This window comes from Olea europaea, chromosome 20 (genome assembly GCF_002742605.1).
Source record: "Olea europaea var. sylvestris chromosome 20, O_europaea_v1, whole genome shotgun sequence".
Taxonomy (NCBI): domain Eukaryota; kingdom Viridiplantae; phylum Streptophyta; class Magnoliopsida; order Lamiales; family Oleaceae; genus Olea; species Olea europaea.
In genome coordinates, this window is record NC_036256.1 from 9999937 (window position 1) to 10027835 (window position 27899).

The 27899-nt window shown below is 36.0% G+C and overlaps 1 protein-coding gene across 3 annotated transcripts; it reads right to left on the reverse strand.

Moving 5' to 3' along the window:
• Nucleotides 1-12541: 12541 nt before the first annotated feature.
• On the reverse strand, nucleotides 12542-27291 carry LOC111369587 (LON peptidase N-terminal domain and RING finger protein 3-like). 3 transcript variants are annotated; one of them, XM_022991170.1, is made up of 6 exons: nucleotides 27111-27291; nucleotides 15671-15832; nucleotides 15507-15585; nucleotides 14642-14745; nucleotides 13096-13338; nucleotides 12542-12948 (listed from the first exon to the last, which is right to left on the reverse strand). In XM_022991170.1, the coding sequence occupies exons 2-5, from the start codon at nucleotides 15830-15832 to the stop codon at nucleotides 13126-13128; spliced, it is 558 nt and encodes a 185-aa protein (XP_022846938.1). In that variant the 5' UTR covers nucleotides 27111-27291; the 3' UTR covers nucleotides 12542-12948; nucleotides 13096-13125. The 3 variants fall into 3 exon arrangements, with proteins under 3 accessions (XP_022846938.1, XP_022846939.1, XP_022846937.1); XM_022991171.1 differs by lacking the exon at nucleotides 27111-27291 and adding an exon at nucleotides 26762-27031; XM_022991169.1 differs by lacking the exon at nucleotides 27111-27291 and adding an exon at nucleotides 22190-26695.
• Nucleotides 27292-27899: the final 608 nt, after the last annotated feature.

Sequence of the window (27899 nt, forward strand, 5' to 3'; positions counted from 1 at the left end):
AAAGAAGAAAACCCTAGTTCCCTACAATCTTGTTCTCTACGTGGAATTTCATTGGAGACTGGATAATTGGACAGCTGTAGGAGGCAGATCAAGATTGCTGGAATAAAGAAAAAGCAAAAGAGTTTGGAGATCTAGAAAAAGGTATAACTTTTATCACAATTTTTATCTAAACACAAATTAAATCTTTTGTGGGAATTAAAATCTATTTTATTTTTTACTGCGCATGATAATTAAATTCCCAACAGTGGTATCAAAACCATGTTTGTGCTTGTGAGGAATTGATTTACTCATGTTTTCTTAAATCTAGCAATTATAAAAAATAATTTTCATATTCAAAATTTGATTTTGAAAAAAAAAGGATCGACCAAGGCGGGTGGCGACGACCACCGCTGCATGCATTAGTAGGTGTCGCTGCAATCTGCACCGATGCCTGTTGGTTCTGCCTACAGCAACAGCACCTTTGCGCTGTTGTGGGCTACAGGAAGGCAGCAGACTCTGCCGCATAATGGGATCGGCCCCACTAAAGAAAAAAGGGGTTAGGGTTTTCTCTTTTCTTTTCTTTTATTTTTTTTTTTTTCGGGTTTGGAATGAAGACAGGTATTCCAGCTGAAATTTTAGAAATTCCAAGCCCCTGACTACAATTTCAAAACAAGGTCGTTTTGCAATTTTAAATGGAGGGCTTGTCATGAAATTTTGGAAATTGAAGGACTTGCTTTTAATTTCATTTTTGGGTCAACTTACAATTTTCAAAAGGGCTTTGAATTTAAATATTAAAATGATTTTAAAGTTGGATTTTTAATAATGTTTGACCCATATTTTTAATTTCGCCAAAATTAAAATTTTATTTAAAATTGATGAATTTTATATTTTCGTTAAAATTAAAGTTTAACTTAAATATTATATTTCACCCCCAATTGAATTTTATTTTATTTAGGAGTTTTATTCTAAATTAAGATGTTAATTCAATTTAAATTAGAGTTGGACTCTAATTTAGTATTTAATTAAAATTTGATTTTAACTAATTATTCACTCAAATATGTTCTTGTAATTAGAATTGGATTCTAATTTGACATTTAATTAAAATCTGATTTTAATAAAATTATTTTGCTCTAAAATTTTTCTTGAAATTAGAGTTTGACTCTAATTTGATATTTAATTAAAATTAGATTTTAATTGAATTATCCCACCCCCTGAAATTATGGATTTTGAGTTGGACTCTAATCCAGTTTTTAATTGAAATTTGATTTTAATTAAATAAATCATCCACTTAAGTTAATTAATTAATATGGTTGATTAATTATTTAATTATTTCGATCCATTTATTTAAATGAGTTTTGATGATTATAATTGCTAGATTCTTGAGACATGCCTACATATAATATTAGATATTATATAGGAAACATTTATGTGATGAATATCTATTAATGAATGATTATGGACTTGACCATGAGGATGTGTTGAATGATTAATTTAATTCTTATCGTTTTATGGGCCTACGGGCTCTTAATTGTTTTGGATTTGTAAATTCATTATTATTATTGTCGTTAAGGGCCTGGGAGTCTATTATTATTATTATTATCATTATGGGCTAGTATATGATACAAGTTGTAGCTGGACTAATTGAAGGCACAAGAAAAGGAAGAAACCATGGAGATGGTGCAATGATATTGATTCAATGCTATACACACTAGGAATTGACAAACTAGTCTTCCTCTTGACTCGGGAAGACTAGATAAAATAAATCCATAATCATCCATATTATTCTATGTATATTTATTTGTGTACATATATTTGATGAGACCATTGCATGATAAATCCCTCGTTGAAATATTAAGTCGGTCTTATTATGCTTCCATCATTATAATGAAAAACGAGAGTCCTAAATCCATCTCAATTTGTTGAGTACACCCAAGGCTGGTTTATTAGAGATATGTTTGACATTATGGAATATTTGATATTTTTGAATGATGGGTTTGACTTAACTAAAATTTATCTTTTGTCGAATACACTCAAAGAGATAAGTTTTAGATGCACGTTAAGTTAACACATAAGATGTGTGAGGACAAAGAGTTGTTGGCTTAATGATTTAGGAGTTGTGTGGAGATACAATTGATAATAGTGTTTATCCAAACGTTTTATTAAGGTTTGTTGAGTACATTCAAGTTCTTGATATAACATATGGGATCTGAGCCCATAGGGAATCAAATGTGACTTCCAATAATTTATGTATAAGGGTTATGAATTTATTTTAAACAATGAGAACACGTTTAATTAAAGTGCATATTAAATTTGTGCAATGCAATATAATACATATTAATTCTTTATTTTTCGTCATTTACAATTTTTGAATCATGAGTAATCATATGAATTTGAGAGACATATTGGATGCCAACAAATTCACCAAAACAATTTTTTTCTCAATTGGCCCCTCAATTTGAGAATCAATTATGAGAAAATTGGTTATATCCTTGAGCAGCCCTTTCTAGGGCACTTACTGAAAACTCGATTGGAGAAAAAGTGGCTGTTTACAACAAACATAATGATGACGATAACACTACATCATGTGTGATGCTTGCAGCTATGTCATCTGAGTTGCAAAAGCAACATGAGGGTATGAATGCTAACATTATGATTCTTCATCTCAAGAAGTTGTGTAATGAAGAATCACGTGAGGAGAGATATGAGACCTCCAAACAACTATATCGGTGTAAAATGGTAGAAGGATCTTCAGTCAGTGTTCATGTGCTGAAGATGATTGACTTCATTGAGAAATTAGCCCAATTGGGTTTTATCATGGATCACAAACTAAGTATTGACTTGGATCTACAATCTTTGTCAGAGAGTTATTCACAATTCATCATGAACTTTAACATGAATAAGATCGAATGCACATTTCCTGAATCATTTAATATGCTTAAGACTGTCGAGCCTAATGTCAAAACTAGTACTGGGCATATCTTAGCTATTTAATCCTCCAAGGGCACTAAGAGAAAGACCAAATGAAGTTTCAAGAAAACATCCAGGAAGGCTAAGAATAATAACAAAACAGTCAAAACAAGCGAGGACAATACCAAGTTTGATGACCTATGCTATCACTGTGGAGTCAAATGTCATTAGAAGAGGAACTGCAAGGCTTATTTCTCAAGCTTTAAGGGAAAGAAGTCTTCTGAAACTTCTACTTCAGGTACTTTTGTTATCGAGGTTAATATGTCTACTTAGTTAGCTTCTTGGGTATTAAATACCAGATGTAGATCTCATATTTATATAAATATGCAGGGACTAAAGAAAAGTAGACCATTGTAGAAAATAAAAGTTGACTTGCACGTGGATAATGGAGCAAGAGTTGCTACATTAACTGTAGGGACATACTTCTTACCATTGTCTTCAAGCTTAGTATTATAATTAAAAATTTACTATTTTGTTTCCACCATTACTAAAAATATTATTTCTGTTTCATGTTTGGACATGAATGATTTTTCTATTAATGTTAAGAACAATTGTTGTTCGTTTTATAAATATGAGATCTTTTATGATTATGGTGTGTTGCAAAATGAGATTTATATTCTTGATATGAGTCATCTATTATGAGTATAGAAAGTGAAAGGCATTAAAGTGACAATCTAAATAATACCTATCTCTGGCATTGCAGACTGGGTTATATCAACGACAAATGCATTATATCAACGACAAATGCATTTCTAAGTTACATAAAGATGGATTCTTGGGGTCAACTTATTTTGAATCATTTGACAAGTGCGAGTCATTTCTATTAGGCAAAATGAATAAATTTCCTTTTATGGGAAAAAGAGAAAGGGCTGTAGAATTACTATGACTAATACATACTAATGTATATAGATCCATGTCAATCACCGCTAGAGGTGGTTTCACTTCATCACATTTATTGACGATCATTCTAGATATAGTTATGTATATCTGATGAAGTTCAAGTATGAAGCACTTGAAAAGTTCAAGGAATTCAAACTTAAAATAAAGAAACAGAAAAGTAAAAATATTCTCACGCTAAGATCAGATCGGGGTGGAGAATATTTAAAAGAAGAATTTTTAGATTATCTAAAAGAGAATGGGATTCTCTTGCAATAGACTAATTGCTGCGTGCTACACAAATTCGTGTACTAACTAAATCGGTCAACAAAACACCCCAAAATCATTTTGGGTCGTGTACTAATTGTTGCGTGCTACACAAATTCGTGTCCCATCTAAATCGGTCAACAAAACGCCATACAAGTTGTGGAAAGGAAAGACACAACTTATCTTATATGAAAGTTTGGGGCTGTGACGCTTATGTGAAGCGAAATGAATCAAATAAGTTTGAGGCTAATCTGATAAATACATATTCGTAGGATATCCAAAAGAGACAATTAGATATCCATTGACGAAGCCATTATCACAACAAAAATACGATCGTCATGTGGATGCTTATGATATTAGATACATGAGTGATTGGATCTAATACAAATGAGAGCTTGTAAGTGTTATAACATAGATCCAATCAATTTAGGTTGTGAACACTTTTAATATGTTTAATACATTTTATTTTTGGCAAGATATATTATTTATTTAAATCAATATTCTAATGAATAATATTAAATAATAAAGTCTGCAAATTCAAGTTTTAGTAATTTTTTAATCACAATAAATTGTAATTATGAGATACAAATTATGTATAATCAGATCTTAAATAATCTATGATTATAAGTAATAACGAGATACGGATAGATCACCACGTGTAACATTTCTTACTTGTTAAGTAGCTAATCTCACAAGTTAAAGTGTGGAGATACTTAAATGAACACATGGATATTTTGTTATATAACAAAACATTGGAGACCCACTGAAAAATTTTACATTGATAACTATCTGAGTGTCAGTATTTAATCTCTAATATTCAGTAGTGAAATTGGTCATTTAACTTAAGATCATCATAGTGCCTTATATGAGGATAGTCATATTTTTGCGATGTTGGATGTTGCTCTGCCAAGGGCCGCTAATAATAAATCGTTCGGGTATGTTAAGAATCGTATGAAGATTGTGAATGATCAATAGATGATTCATTACTTTTAGATAGTAAGAGAATATGATCTACATTTTAATTAAGTCAATAATGAAATCCTTAGCCAAAGTGTATTCAGAAGTTGAAAATGAGTTTTCGATTTATATTGAGTTAATAGTGGAATAAAAAATATGATCCATAATTGGGATTGACACACTTCCATATCTCGTAATTGATCGAATCATATTGACGAGAAGATTATAATTTTACGGTAAACGAACGAGTTTGTCTTATTATACCATGTGACATTTTCTGTCACGCATATTGCCTAAACAATTGCTAGATATCAATCTAAAACGGCGAACGTGAATTGGTGGTAAATTAAAAGTGTGTTTTAATTTATCATTTTTTATTAGATCAAAACAATATTTCATGTCATTAGACATCGTGATTAAGAACCTGATGGGTTGCACACAAAAGAAGAACGAGAAGATAGTAATTTATCAATTAATTAATTTGACAAGTGTTGGATAAATTAATTAATTGGGTTGCTTATTTATATGCCTGAATTGATTAATTGGATTAATTAATTCGCGGACCAAATTTAATTAAATGGATTAATTAAATATTGGACGAGGTCAGGCCAAACCTATTTGGGCTTATATAAATAAGTGAATAGAATTTTCAATTTGTAGAGAATTTTCATTCTCGCTAGCACAGGAAGGAAAAAACTCTAGTTCCCTATAATTTTGTTCCCTGAGTGAAATTTCATTGGAGGTTGGACAATTAGACAGTTATGGGTGGTAGATCAAAGTTGCTAAAACAAAGGAAAAGTAGAATTTACAAATCTAGAAAAATGTATAACTTTTATTACAATTTTTATCTAAACACAAAGTAAATCATTGATGAGAATTAAAATCTGTTTTATTTTCAACTACGCATAATAAGTAAATCCCCAACAATAGCCACCTCTATCCATCAGCTACCACGAAGGACCAACTCGGCCAAAAAAAGGTGGCAAGATTCTCTAGGAAATAGTACTGATCTCGAATCCTTTGTTATAAGGTTTAACTGTGACAAAACTACTATTGGGAAAAAAAAACTGAGTTATGGGCCAACTTTGGCACAAGTTTTGAGTGGGACCCGGTTGTTCAATTTGGAAGATGAAAGTTGATTTGTGTTCTTCTCCGTGAGTACATCAAAATCATATACTTACTTGCCAAAGATGATGCCCGGGTGAATGAGAAATTGAGGCTCAAAGTGTGCCACCCAAAAGGGAGTTTATGTGGGGAAAATGAATTTGTCCCACATAGGAAAAAGATGAGAAATTCCAAAGGTCATTGCCATTAATAGTAGCCTAGCCTATAAGTGGTGGCTCATTTTCCTCTTTTCAATATACCAAAGCAAAAGCTTTCAAGTTTAGAATACACAAGAAATTCATTTGCATAGAGTTCTATCTTTTTTGCATTTCTGTCTTGGTGGTGGTGTAGTTCAAGCACTAGTTCAGTTCGCCAGAGTGGTTTCTGCAGTGCTCAGAAGCTACTGATTTTACCGTTGTATCCTGGGAAACGGACGCTCGTTTTAAACCTCAAGCACGGACGGAGAGGGGGCGAATCTGTTTTAAGGAAACTGTGTGTAACACAGACCTCGGTTTAAAATTTCATTTCCTGCAATTTCAATTATTCGTTCTGTTAGTTATTGCAGTAAATTCAATAGTTGATTTGTTGTTCATTCTGTTATTATCCAATTAGTTGTACGACTGTAACTTGCTGTTATATATCATCTTACCGGACAAAAGGCATATACGGTATTGAAATCGAGAATACCAGATTCCTCATTTTTCATAAACTTACCGGATTTCAGAAAAGTTCGGTCGATCGAACTGGTGAAACTTGAGATTTTCCCTACAAGCTTAAAACAAATTTTCAGAAAAGAAAAATTGGTTTCCTATATTAATTATTTCTGAACTGATTAGTTTATTATATTTGTTATATTGTGGAAACTAATTTGTTGTTTGGTTCTTTCGGACGACGAAATGGCAACCGGTTCCACCAACATGGATGTGTCCCAAGCTATAGGTACCCAAACTCAAGCTGTGGGTTCTACTATGGGTACAGGGCCTAGTTCGGCTATGGGTGCAACTATGGCTGCAGGGCCTAGCTCTGTTATGGCTCAGACTATGGCTTAAGTGCCAAGTCGTGTTGTGAGCCAACATGTGGCTAATGATCCGGTTAATGTACCAGTTAACCATGGAAAAAAGCCGGAGAAATTCAACGGCTTGAATTTCAAGAGGGGCGCAGAAAATGCTGTTCTATCTGACCACCTTGAATCTTGCGAGATTCTTAATTGAAAGTGCTCCAAAACTCCAAGAGGGTGAGGTGGATGTTCAAGCAATTAGTGTTGTTGATGCTTGGAACCACTCGGACTTCTTATGCCGGAATTACGTCATGAACAGTTTGGCAGATTAGCTATACAACGTGTATAGCACCATGAAAACTACTAAGGAGTTGTGGGAGTCTTTGGATCGGAAATATAAGACTGAGGATGCCGGGGCTAAGAAATTTATCGTCGGTTGATTCTTGGACTATAAGATGGTGGACTCCAAAAAGTGAAACTTTCCAAGTGGCTGCAATCATTGAAAAATTGCCTCCCGCGTGGAAAGATTTCAAGAATTATCTGAAACACAAGCGAAAGGAAATGAACGTTGAAAAACTGATTGTTAGACTTAGAATTGAAGAAGACAACAAGAGTTCTGAAAAGAAGTAGTTCAATCCTGGTGCGGCTAAGGCCAATATTGTTGAACATGGTCAAGGTAGTAAGAACTACAAAATCAAAGCTAGGCCATTCGGTGGAAAATGAATCAACCTGGGACCAAAAGGGGGCATTCCTAAGAAGAAATTTCAAGGGAAGCGCTTCAACTGTGACAAAGTAGGCCACAAATCTTCGGAGTACAGATTGCCAAAGAAGAAGAAAGAAGCAAATGTGGTTGACTACATGGCACATGATGTGTCGGAGATGAGTCTCGCAGCAGTAATTTCTGAAGTTGGGTTCTAACCCAAAAGAATGGTGGATTGACACCGGAGCTACGAGACATGCGTGCTCTGATAAAGAGTTATTTACTGCTTTTGAAGCAGTTGAGAATGGAGAGAAGTTGTTCATGGGAAATTCAACAACTTCTGAAATTAAGGGCCAAGGAAAAGTGGTTTTGAAGATGACTTCGGGAAAAGAGCTGACTCTCAACAACGTGCTGTATGTGCCGAAAATTTGTAAGAACCTTGTGTCCGGATCGCTTTTGAATAAGCATGGTTTCCACATTGTGTTTGAGTCAGACAAGGTCATCTTGTCGAAAAGTGGAATTTTGTCAGGAAAGGTTATGTTTCCGATGGAATATTTAAACTCAATGTAATGGTTGTTAAACAAAAAATGAATAATAAAGTGAATGCTTTTGTTTAGTTGCTTGAGTCTTCCAATGTGTGGCATGGTAGACTAGGACACGTTAACTATGATACTTTACGTAGGCTAGTTAACTTGAAATGCATACCAGATTCCATGTTGATTCCAAACATAAGTGTGAGACTTGTGTTGAAACGAAATTGACTAGGTCGTCCTTTAAGTCAATTGAACGAAATACGGAATCACTTGATTTAATTCACAGTGATATATGTGATTTAAAATTTGTACAAACAAGAGGTGACAACAAGTCTTTCATTACTTTTGTCGACAATAGGACGAAATACTGTTATGTGTATTTGATAAAAAGCAAGGATGAAGCGATAGAGAAATTTGTTCTCTATAAGAATGAAATTGAAAATCAACTTAACAAGAAAATTAAGGTGCTAAGAAGCGATCGAGATGGTGAGTATGAAGCACCGTTTGCTGAATTCTGTACACTACACGGAATCATACATGAAACCATTGCACCGTATTTACCACAACAAAATGGTGTTGTTGAAAGGAAAAATTGCACCTTAAAGGAGATGATGAATGCGATGCTAGTAAGTTCTGGATTACCTCAGAACATGTGGGGGGATGCTGTGTTATCAGCAAATTACCTTTTGGATAAGGTATCCCGAAAGAAAATGGAGAGGACCTCTTATGAGTTATGGAAAGGAAGAACGCCTTCGTATAAATACTTACGAGTGTGAGGGTGTCTTGCTAAAGTGGCTGTCTCAACACCAAAGAAGGTGAAGATAGGCCTGAAAACTGTAGACTGCATATTCATTGGATATGCACATAACAGTAGTGCTTATCGATTTCTCGTGTATGAATCTAAAATCCAAGATATATACAAAAACACGATAATGGAGTCGAATAACGCTTCGTTCTTTGAACATGTGTTTCCATGCAGGTCCGAAGAAGAGACAAGTTCTTCTAAACAGATGTATGAGACTATGACTGAACATAGTCAGGACCAAGATCCAGAAGAGGAGGTTGAGGTTGAACCTAAACGTAGCAAAAGGGAAAGGACAGAAAAATCTTATGGTCCGAATTTTCTGACCTATATGTTAGAAAGTGAACCTCAAAGCTATCAAGAGGTTGTAAACTCCTTGGAAGGACCTCAATGGAAAAATGTCATTAAAAGTGAAATAGATTCTATCCTGCAAAATCATACATGGGAGCTAGTGGATCTTCCACCAGGAAGTAAACCACTAGGCTATAAGTGGATTTTCAAACGAAATATGAAAGCAGATGGAACTATTGAAAAGTATAAGGCCAGGTTGGTAATAAAAGGTTACCGACAACGGGGAGTCCTTGATTACTTTGATACATATTCTCCAGTAACGAGAATAACATCCATTAGAATGATACTTGCGATTGCTGTTTTGCGAAATCTTGATGTACATCAAATGGATGTTAAGATTGCTTTCTTGAACGGAGACTTAGATAAAGAAATCTATATGGAACAACCCGAAAGGTTTTCGTCTCCAGGGCAGGAAAAGAAAGTGTGTAAATTGATGAAGTCATTGTATGGCTTGAAACAAGCACCAAAACAATGGCATGAGAAATTTGACAGTGTCATGATGGAGAGTGGATTTAAGATCAACGAGTGTGATAAATGTGTTTACGTTAAAGACACTGAAAATGGCTATGTCATTTTATGTCTTTACGTTGATGACATGCTTATTGTTGGCAGCAATGATAAGGTGATCAAATCCACTAAAATCATGTTAAATTCGAGATTTAACATAAAAGACATGGGTCTAGTAGATGTTATACTTGGAATCAAAATTCCAAGAACATCGGATGGTCTTGTTCTAAGCCAGTCACATTATGTAGACAAAATCCTAGAAAAGTTCAGTAAGGATGATACTGAAATGGCTAGAACCCCGATAGATACGAGTCAACATTTATCTAAGAACAAAGGTGAAAGTGTGTTTCAAGTAGAATACTTGAGAATTATTGGAAGGCTGATGTATTTGATGAGTTGTACAAGACTAGACATAGCCTACACAGTGAGCAAGTTGAGTAGATACACGAGTAATCCAAGAGCTGATCACTGGAAAGGAATAATAAGAGTACTAAGGTACTTGAGATATACTCGTAATTTTGGACTGCACTATAGCAGATATTCAGTGGTCATTGAAGGATATAGTGATGCTAATTGGATATCCGACATAAAAAACTCAAAGTCCATGAGTGGATTTGTGTTCACATTGACAGGTGCAGCTATATCATGGAAATCTTCTAAACAAACAGTGATAGTCAGATCCACTATGGAATCTGAGCTTATAGCTCTAGATAAAAGTGGTGAAGAGGCTGAGTGGCTACGTAACTTCTTAGAGGATATTCCAAGATGGTCAAAGTCTGTGCCAACAATTTGCATATATTGTGATAGTCAATTGACAATTGGAAGGGCACAAAGCAGCATGTATAATGGTAAGTCTAGACATATACGTCATAGACATAATACCATTAGGCAACTACTCTCAACTGGAGTTATCACTATTGATTATGTAAAGTCAAAGGATAACATTGCGGATCCGCTAACCAAAGAATAGAGACTTAGTTGAGAAATCATCGATAGGAATGAGACTTAAACCCTTGAATGGATAAGTTAATACAAAGGAAAACCCAACCTAATTGACTAGAGATCCCAAGATCTAGGTTCGAAGGGACAACCTAATTGTAAAGACTTGATAGAATCACTGTGGGGGATATCACCTCCTGCCCATTCCTGTGATGCGACAGTGATGCCCGTAAAGATGGAGGATAAGCAATAGGCTTTTAATAATTCTTATGCGTCGAAAATCGAGCCAAGTAATGCGGGTTACTTGTAATAAGAAATCACCTATGTAAGAGAGAAGTGGGGCCGCTTCTAAGGGAATTGTGTGGGGTGCAATTCTTGTGAGCTCTCACAGAACCAGGCGTATGTTCATGGTCAAAACGAACATAATAATGAGAACTGAAATGTGTTAGGAAGAATCCTGTGTGAAGTGTATCATCGTTTAGATAAATGGCAGAACAGTTCAAGGACATCACGTCTACTGGTCAGTTAGTGAAGTAAATATGCTTCACAAGGAAAGGTTCAAAGGGTAACACCTACCTATTCTATACAGGTTTCAACTGTTGAACTATATCACCAAGTCGTCATGTGTTACATTCATAAATCGCTCCCAATTTTTATTCATGTGGGGGATTGTTGGAAAAAAAAAATTGAGTTATGGGCCGACTTTGGCACGAATTTTGAGTAGGACCCGGTTGTTCAATTTGGAAGATGAAAGTTGATTTGTGTTCTCCGTAAGTACATCAAAATCATATGCTTACTTACCAAAGATGATGCTCGGGTGAATGAGAAATTGAGACTTAAAGTGTGCCACTCAAAAAGGAGTTTATGTGAGGAAAATGAATTTGTCCCACATAAGAAAAAAATGAGAAACTCCAAAGGTCATTGCCATTAACGGTAGCCTAGCCTATAAATAGTGGCTCATTTTCCTCATTTCAATACACCAAAGCAAAAGCTTTCAAATTTAGAATACACAAGAAATTCATTTGCATAGAGTTGTCTTTTCTGCATTTCTATCTTGGTGGTGGTGTAGTTCAGGCACTAGTTCAGTTCGTCGAAATGATTTCTGCAATGCTTGAAAACTACTGATTTTACCGTTGTATCCTGGAAAATGGACACTCGTTTTAAACCTCAAGCACGGACGGAGAGAAGGTAAATCTGTTTTAAGGAAACTGTATGTAACACAGGCTTTGGTTTGAAATTTCATTTCCTGCAATTTCAATTATTCGTTCTGTTATTTATTGCAGTAAATTCAATAGTTGATTTGTTGTTCATTCTGTTACTATCCAATTAGTTGTACGACTGTAACTTGCTATTATATATCATCTTACCGAACAAAAGGCCTATACGGTATTGAAATCGAGAATACCAGATTCCTCATTTTTCATAAACTTACCGGATTTTAGAAAAGTTCGGTCGACCGAACTAGTGAAACTTGAGATTTTCTCTACAACTACAAGTAAAGCTAAACATTCTCGATAGCCAGCATCGTCTCCCTAGATGTAGAAAATTACAGAGACCAAAAATTAACAATGTACCAAAAAAATCCTCATTCATTAACACAACTTTGTCACAAAGTCATTCAATAGACAAATTTCTTAAGAAAGTAATATTGGAAACCTGAAACTAGAAGCTCATTGCACAAGCTTCTGTAGTCAAAATGAACTATTAGCCAATGACCACGTCTCTCAGTGGAGATGGGAAGAAAATTTCATAGAAGGTAATTGCCTAGATTCAAACACCCCCTCCACTTAGAGAGAAACAAAACAAAGTTCCCTCAAAACCAAGTTCTTAAAATGTTGAGTTCATATGGTGAAATGCCAATGGAAACCAATGAAGAAATATCAACCTGCCAAGAAGCACATCTTGACTTGAAGAGGCAACATAGTGGCTCAGATAAATGAAGAATCGTCACTACATACCTTGAGATATCCTGCACCAAGAAGAGGTTGGTGAATTTTGCTAAATTATTATTTTAACCAAAACCCGAATTCAAAAACAGATAAAGGTAACTGGATTTCAATATTCAGAAATCACCACTTTGAAAAATATAATTCAAGAAATTAGAGGGCACACTCACAGAATACGGCGCCATGGGCATAGAGTTCAATTATTGAGCATTTGGAAGGTAGATCCTGATAACGTCTTTCTTTTTAAGTTTCCGCCTACATGTAGGACATTTGTGCTGAATTTCAATTGCTGCAACGATACACTTTTTACAGAAGACATGGCCACATTTGGTTGACGTTACTTCAACAATTGGTTCCATGCAAACTGGGCAACTAAATGTTGGTGGTTTTGGCTGTGGAACGGGCTGGGATAACTGAGGCATCACAATTGACGAAGCGTCAGGAAGGAATAACAAATGAATCACGGAAATGAGCAACGTTGAGTCCAACAAAAACACATGTAGATGCCTAATAAAGGCTTAAATTCCCAGAGCTGGATATACCAATGAATTTGAAAAATAAACTTGCCCACATGGCGTGCACAAATAATCAATAAAAAATTTATGAGTTATATGAGCTCAAACAATTTCATGTTATTCAATTATAAAACCGTAACATTTATACAAGATCAAACAATGTAATTCTATATTAAACATTATCCCACAAGAGAAAGAGAGCCCATAAAATATTATAGCCAACTTCTAGTGGTTAAGATGATAAATAAAAACCAAAATAGCTTTCCAGAATATAGAATTATCTCAGCAAGATGTGGAACAAAGCTCAGGTACAGTGAAGTTGATGAAAAGTAGTTAGAATTCTAAGATATAAGTTCTTCGGGTTGGTAGGTTTATCTCTGTTATTCTCAGCCTCCAAATGCAATATGGACGAGATCAATTCAACATATTCTAGGTGGGACAACCTCTGACAATGGCTTGGATAGAAAAAAGTTCTTAAGCAAAATATTAAGAGGAATAATTATAAGCAGCATTTTACAGAAATGGAAGGAATGGTGATCTTCTCAGTAGCAAAACAGCTGTGTTTCCTATTGCAGGCCAATATTTGTTCTGCTGTTTAGAGATTGAGATCTAGCAAAAGAAACTCCAAGTGAGGGGGTTTAATGCTCATGGCATTCTACAACTCAGGTCAGAGTTTATTGCTTCAATATGCACATATGCACAATTGTAAGGTAGTTTATTCGATCTTTTACTCCCTTCTGAATTATAGGACAAAAAAATTCTGCACCTATCATAGTGAAGAATTAATTCAAACGTACAGAAGGATTAACATCAACCATTTTAAAATTCATTTAAAAAGGAAAAATATTTAATTCTTAAGAAATCACTTATATCATCTAAGAAATAAAAAAAAAATTAAAAACTAAGGATAGATGGGCTCTTGATCAATAAAAAATGGCAACATGAGCATTAGTAGTGAAGTTATAATGAGAGATGTCCAGAAAGCACAAAAAGAAACATCCTTCACTTCACGGGAAAGGAATAATTGGTTCAAATTAGGAAGCCCTGATTTCAAATTCCAGTGAAAGTCAATCTACGATTGAAATATTACAAGCTGCAAACAAAACTTAAACCCGAAAAGAAAAAATAAAAAATAAAAAAAAAATGAGACAACAGATGTAAATAATTGCAATGATACTGTATTAATAAGGTCATCAAATACCTCCACTAAATCTTGATCTTCCAAGTACACACTGGAATTAACCACACCACCTCTCTGTTTTGCAGAAATTCTTGGGCGCTTGTTACAATTACCAGACTGTCTCACTGTAGTATATGCATAGTGTCAGGAGTCCGACATGCAAAAGAAATCAACCTCCAATAGTGTACAACTACTACAGCTGAGTATGTTTATAATCCATGCAAGCAATTCAAAATATGTATTGACACTAGGGAAAGAATCATTATTGATAGTCACATGATGCAATTTGGAAAGCGCTATATCACAATTAAATGTGCCATAATTATTCATATAACTATTGACAAACTTAAGTTGTGCACATAGTATATCAAATGGTCTAGTACTATAGAAAAGTAGGTACAGTTTTAAAGTATCTTTGTTCAAGAATTTACCGAAGATTGCCAAACTTATAAAATTGCAAAGTTTATTTGAATAAGAAAGTCATCATAGGGAAATTGAAAAATCATAAAATTCAAATTCAGGGCTGTAATAATAGAGATTTTCGATCGACTTGCATGTAATTCTTTATATTTGTTTAATTAATAAAACCTAAAAAGCCTGCATCAAATATTTGAAAATTAGTCTGCACTTTTTGTTTTATAAATTTCTGGATAAGAAAGTTCAGTCAATGTAATCATCAAACGGTAAAACAAGAGAGAGAGGTTTGAATGCAGTGTACTGCGACAAAGTGCAACTAGACTTTAATGTCACAAGATTATGATATAAAAATAAACAACCAACAAGAAGCTTTCCATTTAAATTCATAGTAATTGAAGAGAAAAGACATTCTTTAAAATCTCTGGACTCTATATCATTAAAAAGATAACTTTGTTAAAATAGCAGAAACCTGAGCTGCCTCTCTGGGATTCAGTTTCATCATCAACCACCTCTATTACCCTACGATTCCTTCTGGAATTGTTGACAGCCTATAATAAAATTGTGGATCAATAAACAACTTGCACGTTGCGACTTCACAAAAGCATTGAAATGGAATGTAAAAGGAATTCTTACGTCAGCAAAGCTCCTAGGAGAGCAAATTATTACGTCATCATCATCAGGCTCATAAGATGTCCTCATTTGCGCACAAGGAAGTCCAAGCTCCAACGTTGTATTGATATTCATGGAAGAATCCTCATCATGTGGTGGACAATTGAGGTCCAAATTGAGTACCATCTACATGATAAAAAAAGTAATTCAAGGGATTAATTAGGATAAGTGAGATGATTTTGCAACAATAACATGCAGAAAAACATAAAATGTTTCAATTGATAGAACTCCGATACTTAAACACATTTTGAAGCATGTCATGTGGATATCAGGTTATGCAATCAAATATGCTTAAACTGAAAGGCGCATTCTGTATTCCAAATAAACAAATGAATACTTAGTTTTGCAAAACCCCTCAGCTTCTAGGATCGCTTGTTTGGTTTAGCTAAAAATTAGATTTTCCATAGATTTTAATAAAAGTTGATGAATATGTGGTTGAAAAGTTGACAAAAGTTAAAGGTCCCATGAAATGTATGGTTGAAAATGAGGAAAATGACTTTTAGAAAATGGGGGACAAACAGGGGTGTAGTGTCACATAATCAAAAGAAGAAAAAATCAACCAGAGAACAAGGAAATTTGATCAAAGACTTTTCATCACATTAATGAATTACAAATCGTGCTTATTTTTCCTCTTCAATACAAACAATTACCTAATCAAAATGCTTTCAAACCATCAAAATAAAACATGACAAATAGATGAAAAGAATTTATATGAATACAATCAATCACATGCATTATTGATAGTTTAAGATCTCAAGAACAAGGGCAATTACTTCTACACATACAACTGTTTGTTACGAAGAGAAGGGAACTTAGCTGAATTGGGGGGAAAAGAAGAAGAGGAATCCCAGAAACAAAGAGAAGAAGGAAGCAGCCAACAGTCATCTACAAATTTGAAGTCCGAAGGAAACGGCGTCGTTTGTTGTTGTCAACTCCTATTTTACGTTTATTAAGTTGCATTAGGAAAGCACACTTTTGGCTGTTTAAGAAATTAGATGAGAAGAGGCAAAGGGGGGCGAATGATTTGTGCGTGATTTCCATTTCCTCTGACCTCAGTTTCTTTTTCTTCTTCTTCAAAATCTACTTTCTTAATTTCTGTTAAATTATTAATGTAACAGACACTTCGTCACAAAATTAATCCATTGGGTGTTGAGTTTTGTTCAATTTCTAGTTCATCACTGTGTTTGATTGTGTCCCAGGTTGAGAATTGAAGCTCAACTATAATATTTGGTATCAAAGCAGCAACGTGACTTGGGTATGGCTGAAACTAGGAGTAAATCTAATGCGGAACACCTTAGGAAGCTAGACAAGGAAATATCAGACTTGGGTGTGGCTTTCAAATCATCAGACCAAATGTTGAAGGTAGTCTGCACTAAGCAGGACCAAATGGAGCATTTAATGGGGGCAACGAATAGCAAATACGAATCTATCGTATCCATGTTAGCCCATATGATGGGGGTAAAGCAGGTCACAAAGAGAAGCACGTAGAAAGATATGGTACTCCATCTCAAACCAGCAGTGATATTCCTCTGGGGAGTGACCGTCATCTGGGAAATACCAGCGGATTTAGGGAGGCCAGAATGGATACTAAATTACCTAAAATAGACTTCCCTTATTTTGGGGGAGAGGGCCCTAGAGAATGGGTGAGAAAAGCCCAGAAATATTTCCAAATATATCGTGGCTGATGAATTGAAGGTGGGAATAGCTGAGATGTATTTAAGGGGAAAAGCGGACATATGGTTTCATCTCCAACAATCCCAATGCTGAGTGGGAAAAATGTTCAAGTGAGTTATGCAGGCGATTTGCTGAAAACAAAGCTGAGGAAGTGATAGAAGTTTTCAGTAAGCTGAGGCAAAAGGGGACCATTCTAGAGTATCAAGAGCAGTTTGAAGAATTGAAATCACAGGTGATGATATCTCTTCCCCATTTGCCTGAGTCCTATTATATCTCAATTTTCACCAGTGGTCTAAAAGAAGAGATCAAATCTATGGTTAAGATTAATTAACCCCCAACCTTAGCCAAAGCCTTTAAAATTGCCCTTTTGCAAGAAAATACCATTATAGCTATAAACAAAGGTTCTAAGACCTTCAAAACATTTCCACCTACTAAATGGAGCCAACTAAACACTAGACCAAATGAAACTGCATCTAAATCCATACCCTATACTGAACCCCCTCAAATTCAAACCAATCACCCCATCAGATATCCAAACAAAAAGGGAACTTGGTTTATGTTTTAAGTGTGATGAGAAGTACACTAAGGGCCATATTTGTAAGAATAAGATGCTCAATTTCATACTAGTAGATGAAGAGGTAGAGGGAGAATTAGAGGAACCCCCTAGGGATGAAAGAAGGGAAAAAGGGCAGGGTGAATCTGATGAGATGATGGAGATTTCCATCTATGCATTAATTGGAAACAACATGGCAAAAACTATAGGATTACCAGGGATGATTAAGAAAAGGAAAGTATCCATATTGATTGATAGTGGGAGTACCCACAGTTTCATTGACGAAGAGTTAGTAAAAAGTATCAACTATAAGATACAGCCAGCAAAACCTACCTCAGTTACTGTGGCAGGAGGGGAAAAACCGATTAGTAAGGCTGTTTGTAATCCACCGGTTTGAAAGATGCAGAACCTGGAGTTTCAATACCAGTCAAGGGTATTGAAATTGGGAGGCAGTGATTGCCAATTTACCTCGATCCCCCATCTCTTCCTCTCTTTCAATTTATTTTAAATCACACGCCTCTAATACCCCCCCCCCCCTTTCAAATTGATGATGGTGAGTTCACAAGCATCAATTTGCTGACAAGAAAATTATGACGAAGACGAGTAAGAGATTTTGTGAAGATGTCTGAGATCTGTTGACTATTGGAAACATATCGTAGATCGATGACCTTGGAGTCATAGGCGTCCCTGATGTAATGACAATCGACTTCAATATGTTTGGTGCGTTCATGGTATACCGGATTAACTGCAATTTGAATAGCACTCGTATTTTCACTATGCAGGGGAGTGGGTTGCGACTGGGAAATACCAAGTTCTGCAAGAAGACCACGCAACCACACAATCTCAGAACAAGCAGTGGACATAGCGTGATATTTAGCCTCAGTGAAGAACTTAGAAACACAATTATGTTTATTACATTTCCAAGAAATGGGAGCATCACCTAAAAAAATATACCACCCAATAGTAGATCGACGAGAGTCAGGACAACCAGCCCAATCAGCATCACTATGAGCTCAAGAGGTGTTCGCCGAGGGTAGAATAGAACACGATAAGAAGTCCCAACAAGATAACGAATAATGGGACGAACAGCTACCAAATGAAGATGACGAAAAGCATCCATAAATTTGCTAACAGTATGTACTGCAAAGGAAATATTCGGATGAGTGACAGTAAGACATATGAGACTACCCACCAATTTCCAATATAAAGTAGGATCTGGAAGAGTATCACTCTCTTCTTTCGATATTTAACATTAAGCTATAACGGAGTATCAACAGAGGAGGCATCAGATAACTCAGCCAACATAATCAAATCTGGAATATACTTATGTTGATTCAAGAAAATACCATGCGGTGCAGTATAAACCTCTAAGCCTAAGAAGTAAGTGAGATAACCAGGGTCTTTCATATGAAAATTCGAGTGAGGATGCTGTTGAAACTTTTGAATAAGAGTGTGATCCGATCCAGAGATAATAATATCATCTACATATACCAACAAAATAAATGCTGCCAGCATTACTCTTATGAAGAAACAGAGATACATCAAATTGACTCTGAGTAAATGAGAAATCCAAAAGAGTGCGGCGGAACTTGTCAAACCATGCTCGAGGTACCTGCTTAAGACCATACAAAGAGCGCTTTAGCTTACAAACAGAGTGAGCAGAGGGAAGAGGCACGCCAGATGGAAGATTCATATAAATGTCTTCCTTGAGGTCCCCATGTAAGAATGCATTCTTCACATCCATTTGATGTAGAGACTAAGACCTAGAAGTGGCCACTGATAACAAGAGACGAACGGCGGTCATCTTAGCTATAGGAGCAAATGTCTCATCGTAATCAATTCCATACTTCTGACGATGTCCTAAGGAAACCAAACGTGCCTTATACTGCTCAAGAGAACCGCATTTGGGGGACATGGCACAACCTCCCAGGCTTGATTTGCCTGTAGAGCCTCAAGTTCTGCATTCATTGCTTATTGCCAACACTCTTGTTCTATAGCTTATCTATAGGAGGAGGGAATGAAAACAGAGTTAAGGGTAGCAGATATAGAGCTATGGGAAGAAAAACCATACCTATATGGAGGTCGAGAAACACGAGAAGTGCGACAGAGGGCGACAGGAGGAGGAGCATCATTTGGTGAAGGATCTGATGCCGTAGGCAGAGGATCAGAGAGTTCTAGAGAGACAGTTGGCTAAGAAGAAGGCTTGTCAGTAGTGATTGGTGTAACATGCTTGTGAGTATAAACTAGACCCGGCTTGTACTGAGATGAGCCTGTAGGAAAATCAGGCAAGATAGAGAACACGGGAGGGGAATTAACTACCTCGGAGGTGAAGAAAGATTGTTTTTCAAAGAATCCAACATTACGAGATATCCTAATGCGATGTGTCGTGGGATCATAACAAACATACCCCTTTTGATTCCCACCATATCCAGAAAAACACACTTAATAGATTGAGGTGTGAGTTTTGTCTGTTCATGTGGTGGTAAATGGACAAAGCAAACACAGTCAAAGGGACGAAGATGAGAATATGTGGGATGATGACCAAAGAGTTTATAAAACAGAGAAGTATTACCAAGGGTGGGAGATGGTAATTGATTTATGAGGTGAACAGCGGTAGACAAGGCTTCACACCAAAAACGAGAAGGAACAAAAGATTCAATCAAAAGAGCTCTAACCATGTCAAGAAGATGACGATTCTTGCGTTCTACCACCCCATTTTGTTGAGGAGTAGAAGGACAAGATCATTGAGAAATAATATCTTTTGTCTGTAAGAAAGATTGAAATGCATTAGACATATATTCGTCTCCCGAATCAGATCGTAGGATTTTGATTGAGGAAGAAAATTGATTGTTAATGAGGGCAAGGAAAGCCTGAAATACCGAGAAAACCTCACTCTTCGCACGAAGAAAATAAACCCATGTAAAACGACTATAATCATTAATAAAAGTAACAAAGTATTTAAAATGAGCATGAGATACAACAGGTACAATGCCCCATACATCACTATGAACAATATCAAAATTTGTGAAGCGTGAGAACCATGAGAAGGAAACGGTAAAATTTTATTCTTACCAAGTTTACATGAAGCACAATCAAATGAAATAGACAAAACTGAAGCAGAAGTTTTATTATCAAGCAAACCAGAGTTTAATAAATGTTGTAATACATTATTATTGCGTTGTCACAATTTCTTATGCCAATAAAGAATATTAAAAGCAGCGGAATTGCAAATAATGGGAAAATGCGAAACAGGCTTTAGTGAAACAAGAAAGAGATGTCCCTCCTTAGACCCCCTCATGATCGTCCTCTCGGACACCTAATCCTGCACAAGACAGCCAGAAGAAGAAAAAGACACAGTACAATTGTCATCAACAAGTTGACCAATGGACATAAGGTTAGTTGATAGACTAGGAGATACTAAAACATTTGACAAATTTGGAGATATATCACCCACAGTTGAGATAGGAAGTGAATTACCATCGGCTGTATGTATATGGAAAGGTCTAATATATGGTCTAAGATTATTAAGCAATCAAGAATTATGATATGGTTAGAAGCATCTGAGTCTAATAACCAAGACGAAGAGGTTGTTGATGAATTATCTGAGATGCCTAATGCTGGCAAAGCAGAGATAACTATTTGTTAGATCATTTCAGGAGTGATGGTATTTTGGAAAGAACTGGGAGAGGTTGAAACTTGAGTGGATGCATCTGGCGTAGAAAAATTGGAGGCAAAAGTAGCAGCAGCAACATAACCTGCTCCGATCTTACGTAAAGGAGGAATAAGACACTCCTTAATAACATGTCCAGGCTTCTTGCAATAATTGCACATTTTTTGGAACACTGAAGAGTCATGTGACCGAACCCTTTACAACTATAACACTGCACACTAGACATATCCCGAGATTTGAATCTCCCTTGAGCCACATGTGCACGTGAAATCAGTGCTAGTTGATTCTGTTGCTGTTCCAAAGAGGTACGAGTGATAAGATGTTGTTCCTTCCTCAACAACTCACTCAAAGATCTATCCAGCGTTGGGATAGATTCGTGATTCATAAGACTGGACCTGATGGATTCAAATTCAGTTCGCAATTTCATGAGAAACCAATCCCTCTTAGTGACTTCATGTACAGCTTGGACAGTTGCCAAACTGTCAGGTGAAACCGAAGCATAGATAATATCTGTATATTCAGTCCAAAGATTGGAAAAAACAGAATAATACTCTTCAATGGAGCGAGAGTCCTGAGAAAAATTTACCAATTCAAACTCCAACTGAAGTCTCCTAGCATTGTTGCTTTGAGTATATAGTTTCGACTCCCACATATCACGAGATGACTTATAAGGCCTCAAATTAAGAACAATTTGAGTATCAACAGATCCAATAATCCAAACCAAAATTTGAGAATTATTTGTTTTTCAAGCAAGATACTTCTCCTTTTCCTTCTCTTTATCAAGAGTTGGAATACATCCATCAATATGTCCCCATAGGTCGCTTTTACCCCTAAATAATAGCTGAAAATAAAATGCCCATGAAGAATAATTTTTTCCCGTAAAACGAATGCAAACATGGTCACTCTTCTCAATTGATATGATGATACCGTGTAGAAAATTACTCACAATCCAGATACAATCCAGATAACTTTTGCAGTCAACAAAAAAAACAACCCAAATAAATTTTTCAATCAACAAGAATGTGCCCACAATCACAACCCAAGCAACAGTTCTATTAAAAACAGTACACAAAACCAACAACAGAGGCCCAAATAAGTTTTTGCCAAATACTCACAGCCCACTTGAAGTAAGACCCATGACACAGATGCGAGCAGAGAACGCTGAGACGAGGAGGAGAGACAAACGAAGTGCGTCGACTGGTAACTGAACGGCTAGCCTCGCATGAAATTAGAAACTCACGCAGGAGGTACGGTACTGAATGGACCAGAAAACTCAAGCCTCCAAAATAAAACACGAAGATGCCGATGGGAATAACAGAGACACTATCACCGACGATGTCTAAGACCCGAACTCCGATCGAAGGTTACTATAAACTAAGAAGCAATTTATGCCTGTGACCCCGACCACCAATGACGATGAACAAGGAGCAGACCCACAATACAAACACACGAGTAAGTGATTCTATGGCTCTGATACCATGCTAATTTACTGAGAAAGAAGTGGAGGTAATCCCCAATGAGTTCAAGGGTGTAGTAGATCAATTTCCTATGGTTTCTCAGAACCTAAAGGGCTGCCACCTACTAGGTTCAATGACCATCATACACCATTAAAAGAAGGAGCCCAACCTTTCAAGATCATGCCCTACAGATTGTCAGTAGAATATAATAATAGATATCATCAATATTTCTCTATGATAGTTTTCCAATAGTGTAGGATTATTTTCTTTTTATAATTGATTGTGTAATAAATACACAATCTTTCCTTTTAGAGTTATTTCCTTTTAGGCTTATTTGTAGCCCTATAAATAGAGTCTTCTCCTTTGTAATATGAAGAACAGTTTATGATATACAATTTATTATTTTGACACAGATGCCCCTATATTCAGAAAGCAAGGATTGAGAGAATGGTCAAAGAGATGAAGGAAAGTGGGATAATGCAGCCTAGCAATAGTCCTTATGCTTCTCCTGTGCTTCTAGTTAAGAAAAAGGATGCAACCTGAAGGTTTTATGTTGATTACAAACAGCTAAACACTCTCACAATTAAAGACAACTACCCTATGTCATTGATTGATGAACTATTAGGTGAATTAAAGGGGCTAAGTGGTTTACTAAAATTGATTTGAGGGCTGAATACCACCACATCAGAGTGGCAGGGAAAGACATCCACAAAACAGCTTTTAAAACCGATGAAAGCCTCTATGAGTTTAGAGTCATGCCTTTTGGACTTACAAATGCCCCTGCTACCTTTCAATGTCTAATGAATGAAGTATTCAAGCAACATCTCAGGAAGTTTATACTGGCTTTCTTTGATGATATACTGGTTTACAGTCCAGACCTCGGAACCCATTGTGAACATGTTGCTGTAGTACTGGAACTTCTAAGGCAACACCAGCTTTATGCTAAGGAGAGCAAATGCTCTTTTGGGCAAACCAGAATAGAGTATTTAGGCCATATTATATCTGCAGAAAGAGTATCAGTGGATCCTTCCAAAATAGTGGCAATGCAGGAGTGGCCTAAGCCAACCAACATCAAACAACTAAGGGGTTTTTTAGGCCTAACAGGGTATTAAAGGAGGTTTGTAAGGGGGTATGGAGCAATAGCAAAACCACTAACTGAGCTGTTGAAGAAAGAGAATTTCAATTGGGGAGAGTCTGCTGAATTAGCTTTTCAGGAATTAAGAAGAGCTATAAGTTCTACACCAGTACTGGCCTTACCAGACTTCTCCATTCCATTCATTGTGGAAACTGATGCTTGCTATGGGGGATTGGGAGCAGTGTTGATGCAAAACAAAAGGCCAATAGCTTACCTAAGCAAGGGGATAAACAACAAAAACTTGGGTTTATCAATCTATGAGAAAGAGCTACTAGCTCTAGTTATAGCGGTTGGGAAGTGGAGGCACTACTTAGAAGGCCACCATTTTATCATCAAAACGGATCACCAGTCACTCAAGTATCTACTTGAACAGAGGATCACTACTCCCTTGCAACATAAGTGGCTGTCCAAACTTCTGGGGCTTAGTTATGAGATACAGTATAAGGAGTGGAAAATAAAGTAGCAGATGCTCTATCCAGGAGGGAAGGAAAAGGGGTTAAGTGCTTAGCAATAACTGAAGTTACTCCTTTGTGGATTGGGGAAGTGACAACCATCTACCAAGGGGATAAAGAGGCTGAAGGCAAGATTGCTGGGTTGTTGCTCAACAACAATGCAGAGCTAGATTACCAATTCTTGAATGGATTGCTCAAATACAAGTCTAGGATTTACATTGGATCAAGTGGTGAGGTGAGAAGAAAACTGATAGCAGCCATCCATTCATCACAGGAAGGGGGGCATTCAGGGGTACAGGCTAGTATTCACTGGGGTAAGCAATATTTTTTCTGGCCAGGAATGAACAAAGAAATTAAGCAAGAAGTCCTAGAGTGTGAACGCTTGCCAAAGATGTAAAGGGGAGCATGTGGCCTACCCGGGTTTACTACAACCCTTGCCAGAACCACAATATGCCTGGAGTCAAATATCTGTGGATTTCATTAAGGGACTTCGCACTTCCGGAGCCAAAAATGTTATTCTGGTGATAGTGGACAGATTTACTAAATATGTGCATTTCTTAACTCCGGCTCACCCCTTCTCAGCTCCAACTATTGCTAAGTTATTCCAAGACAACATACATAAGCTGCATGGAATGCCATAGAGCATTGTTACTAACAGGGACAAAATATTCACAAGTGAGTTTTGGCAAAGCTTATTCAAGCTGTTGGGAGTTAAATTACAAATGAGTACTGCTTACCACCCACAAACAGATGGGCATACAGAAAGGCTGAATCAATACTTAGAGATGTACCTCAAATGTATGTTTTATAAGCAGCCTAAACACTGGAGCAAGTGGATTGGTATGGCTGAATGGTGGTACAACACCACTCTACACACATCCATTAAAATGACTCCATTTGAAGCTTTATACGATATCTGGGTCCATACCAACAAAATAGCGTTACACAGTGGACGAAGTGCTACAGGAAAGACATAGAATTAATCAGATACTTAGGGAGAATATGCTCAAGCTAGAGCACGGATGAAACAATATGCAGATAGGCATAGGAGTGAAAGGGAATTCAATGTTGGAGATTGGGTTTACTTGAAGCTTCATCCTTATGCTCAACAAACATTGGTTAAGAGGATCAACAAAAAATTATATGCAAAGTATTATGGCCCATAACAGGTGATACAGAAATTTGGGAAGGTGGCCTATAAACTAGATTTACCAACCACAGATCAAATTCATCCTATTTTCCATGTTTCCTTATAGAAGAAAAAAATTGGTGGGAAAGAAGTGCCAATTTGTGAACTTCCAGATCAGAACCCCAGCAGTTTCACCGACAAACTCTACAGATACTATCCACCAGATTAATTGACAAGAATGGTCTAGCTGTCACCCAATGGCTGGTTCACTATGAAGGAACTAACCCTGAGGATGCTACCTAGGAGGAATCAGCTAATGTACAATCCAAATTCCCAGACTTCCAACCTTGGGGACAAGATTGTTTTAAGGGGAAGGGATGTTATGAAGAGAATGGAACACAGCTGAATTGAGGAGAAAAGAAGAAGAGAAATGCCAGAAACAGAGAGAAGAAGGAAGCAGCCAATGGTCATCTACAAATTTGAAGTCTGAAGGAAACGACGTCGTTTGTTGTTGTCAACTCCTATTTTACGTTTTATCAAGTTGCATTAGGAGAGCACGCTTGTGGCTGCTTAAGAAAGTAGACGAGAACAGGCAGAATGGGGTGAATGATTTGTGCATGATTTCCATTTCCTCTCTGACCTCAGTTTCTTTTTCTTTTTCTTCAAAATCTATTTTCTTAATTTCTGTTAAATTCTCACTGTAATAGATACTTTATCACAAAATTAATCCATTGGGTGTTGAGTTTTGTTCAATTTCTGGTTTATCACTGTGTTTGATTGTGTCCCAGGTTGAGAGTTGAAGCACAACTATAACACCGTTCTTGGATAATAGAATTAAGCTACAGACCCTTCACAGATGGGCACTAGAGTACAGGTTTTGGCAAATTGAAACAACGTATAGCACAACGCATTTTCATTAACATGTAATAAACACAGAGAAGCACAAGTATACATATCACTGTGAAGTTAGATGAACCATGTATACCTATATATAATCAACGATATTGTTGCCACATCAATTTTAAATAAATATAAAATAAACTTTACATGATTCTAAAACAAACCAGAAATCAAGGAGTAAGTAAAAGGAAGGCCCATTCCTTAAAATCAATAAAAAAAAAAAAACAAATTCAAAGTAACATGATCACCAAAAATCACTGCTCAAGCCATACATTCCCGACCAAAAAAAAAAAAAAAGGCAGAAATTTCGAAAGAAACAGTAAAATTCAACAACAAATGGAACCCACTTTTTTCTTGAAAGGAAGAACCCAACGTCAAAAAAAATTTTAAAAATCATATCATAAAAAGAAAAAAAGAAGGGCAAAGGGCCACACCTTTCGATTTGGGCAAGTGAGAAAGAAAGACTGATGAATAATTTGGGAGAAACAAAAATTAATAAGAAATATATATTTATGAGGGGAAATAAAGACAACCGAAACATGGGATTATATGTAATCTACTTTGAAGATTTCGTTTAATTGGGAAAAAAATTTAAGCGAAAATGATCTTTCTCACTCGTACGTTTGAATAAATGCAGCAATTTGCATCATCAATCCTTTTTCCCCCTTTTTTTCTGGGAAGGGAAGTCAAATCGAATGAGTGCTTAGCCGCGGTTCTAATTCTTTTGATTTTTTTTAATTTTGATTTTTTATTTTTCTCCCTCCCTTTCTTTCTCTTTGTACTTTAAGTTTGGGCTTCATTTGGGAATGATTTTTAGAATTGATTTTATGACGGTTAGAAAAAAGGTGGGGGCCACCTCTGAGAGAAGTCAAATTTTATGGCTGAAATGGTAAAATAACGATAAAAAAAATTAATTTTTTAAGGTAAAAAATCAATCCCAAGCAACCCCTTGATTATTCCATTTATTTAATTTTCCAATTTCTTGAGAACATGTCTATTAACATGTAATATTGGAACTTTATTTTATAAAAGCAGCTCCAAAAACTCTATATTTATAAAAAGCATTTTATGTATAATATAGAGTATATTTAAATTTAAAAAGTAATTTTTCTATATACTACAACAAGCTCCCTATTTTGGTTCTTTATTTTTTCTTCTAATGAAGATTTAATAATTTCTCCATATATTTTATTTAAATATAATTATTTTATGTATTAATAACC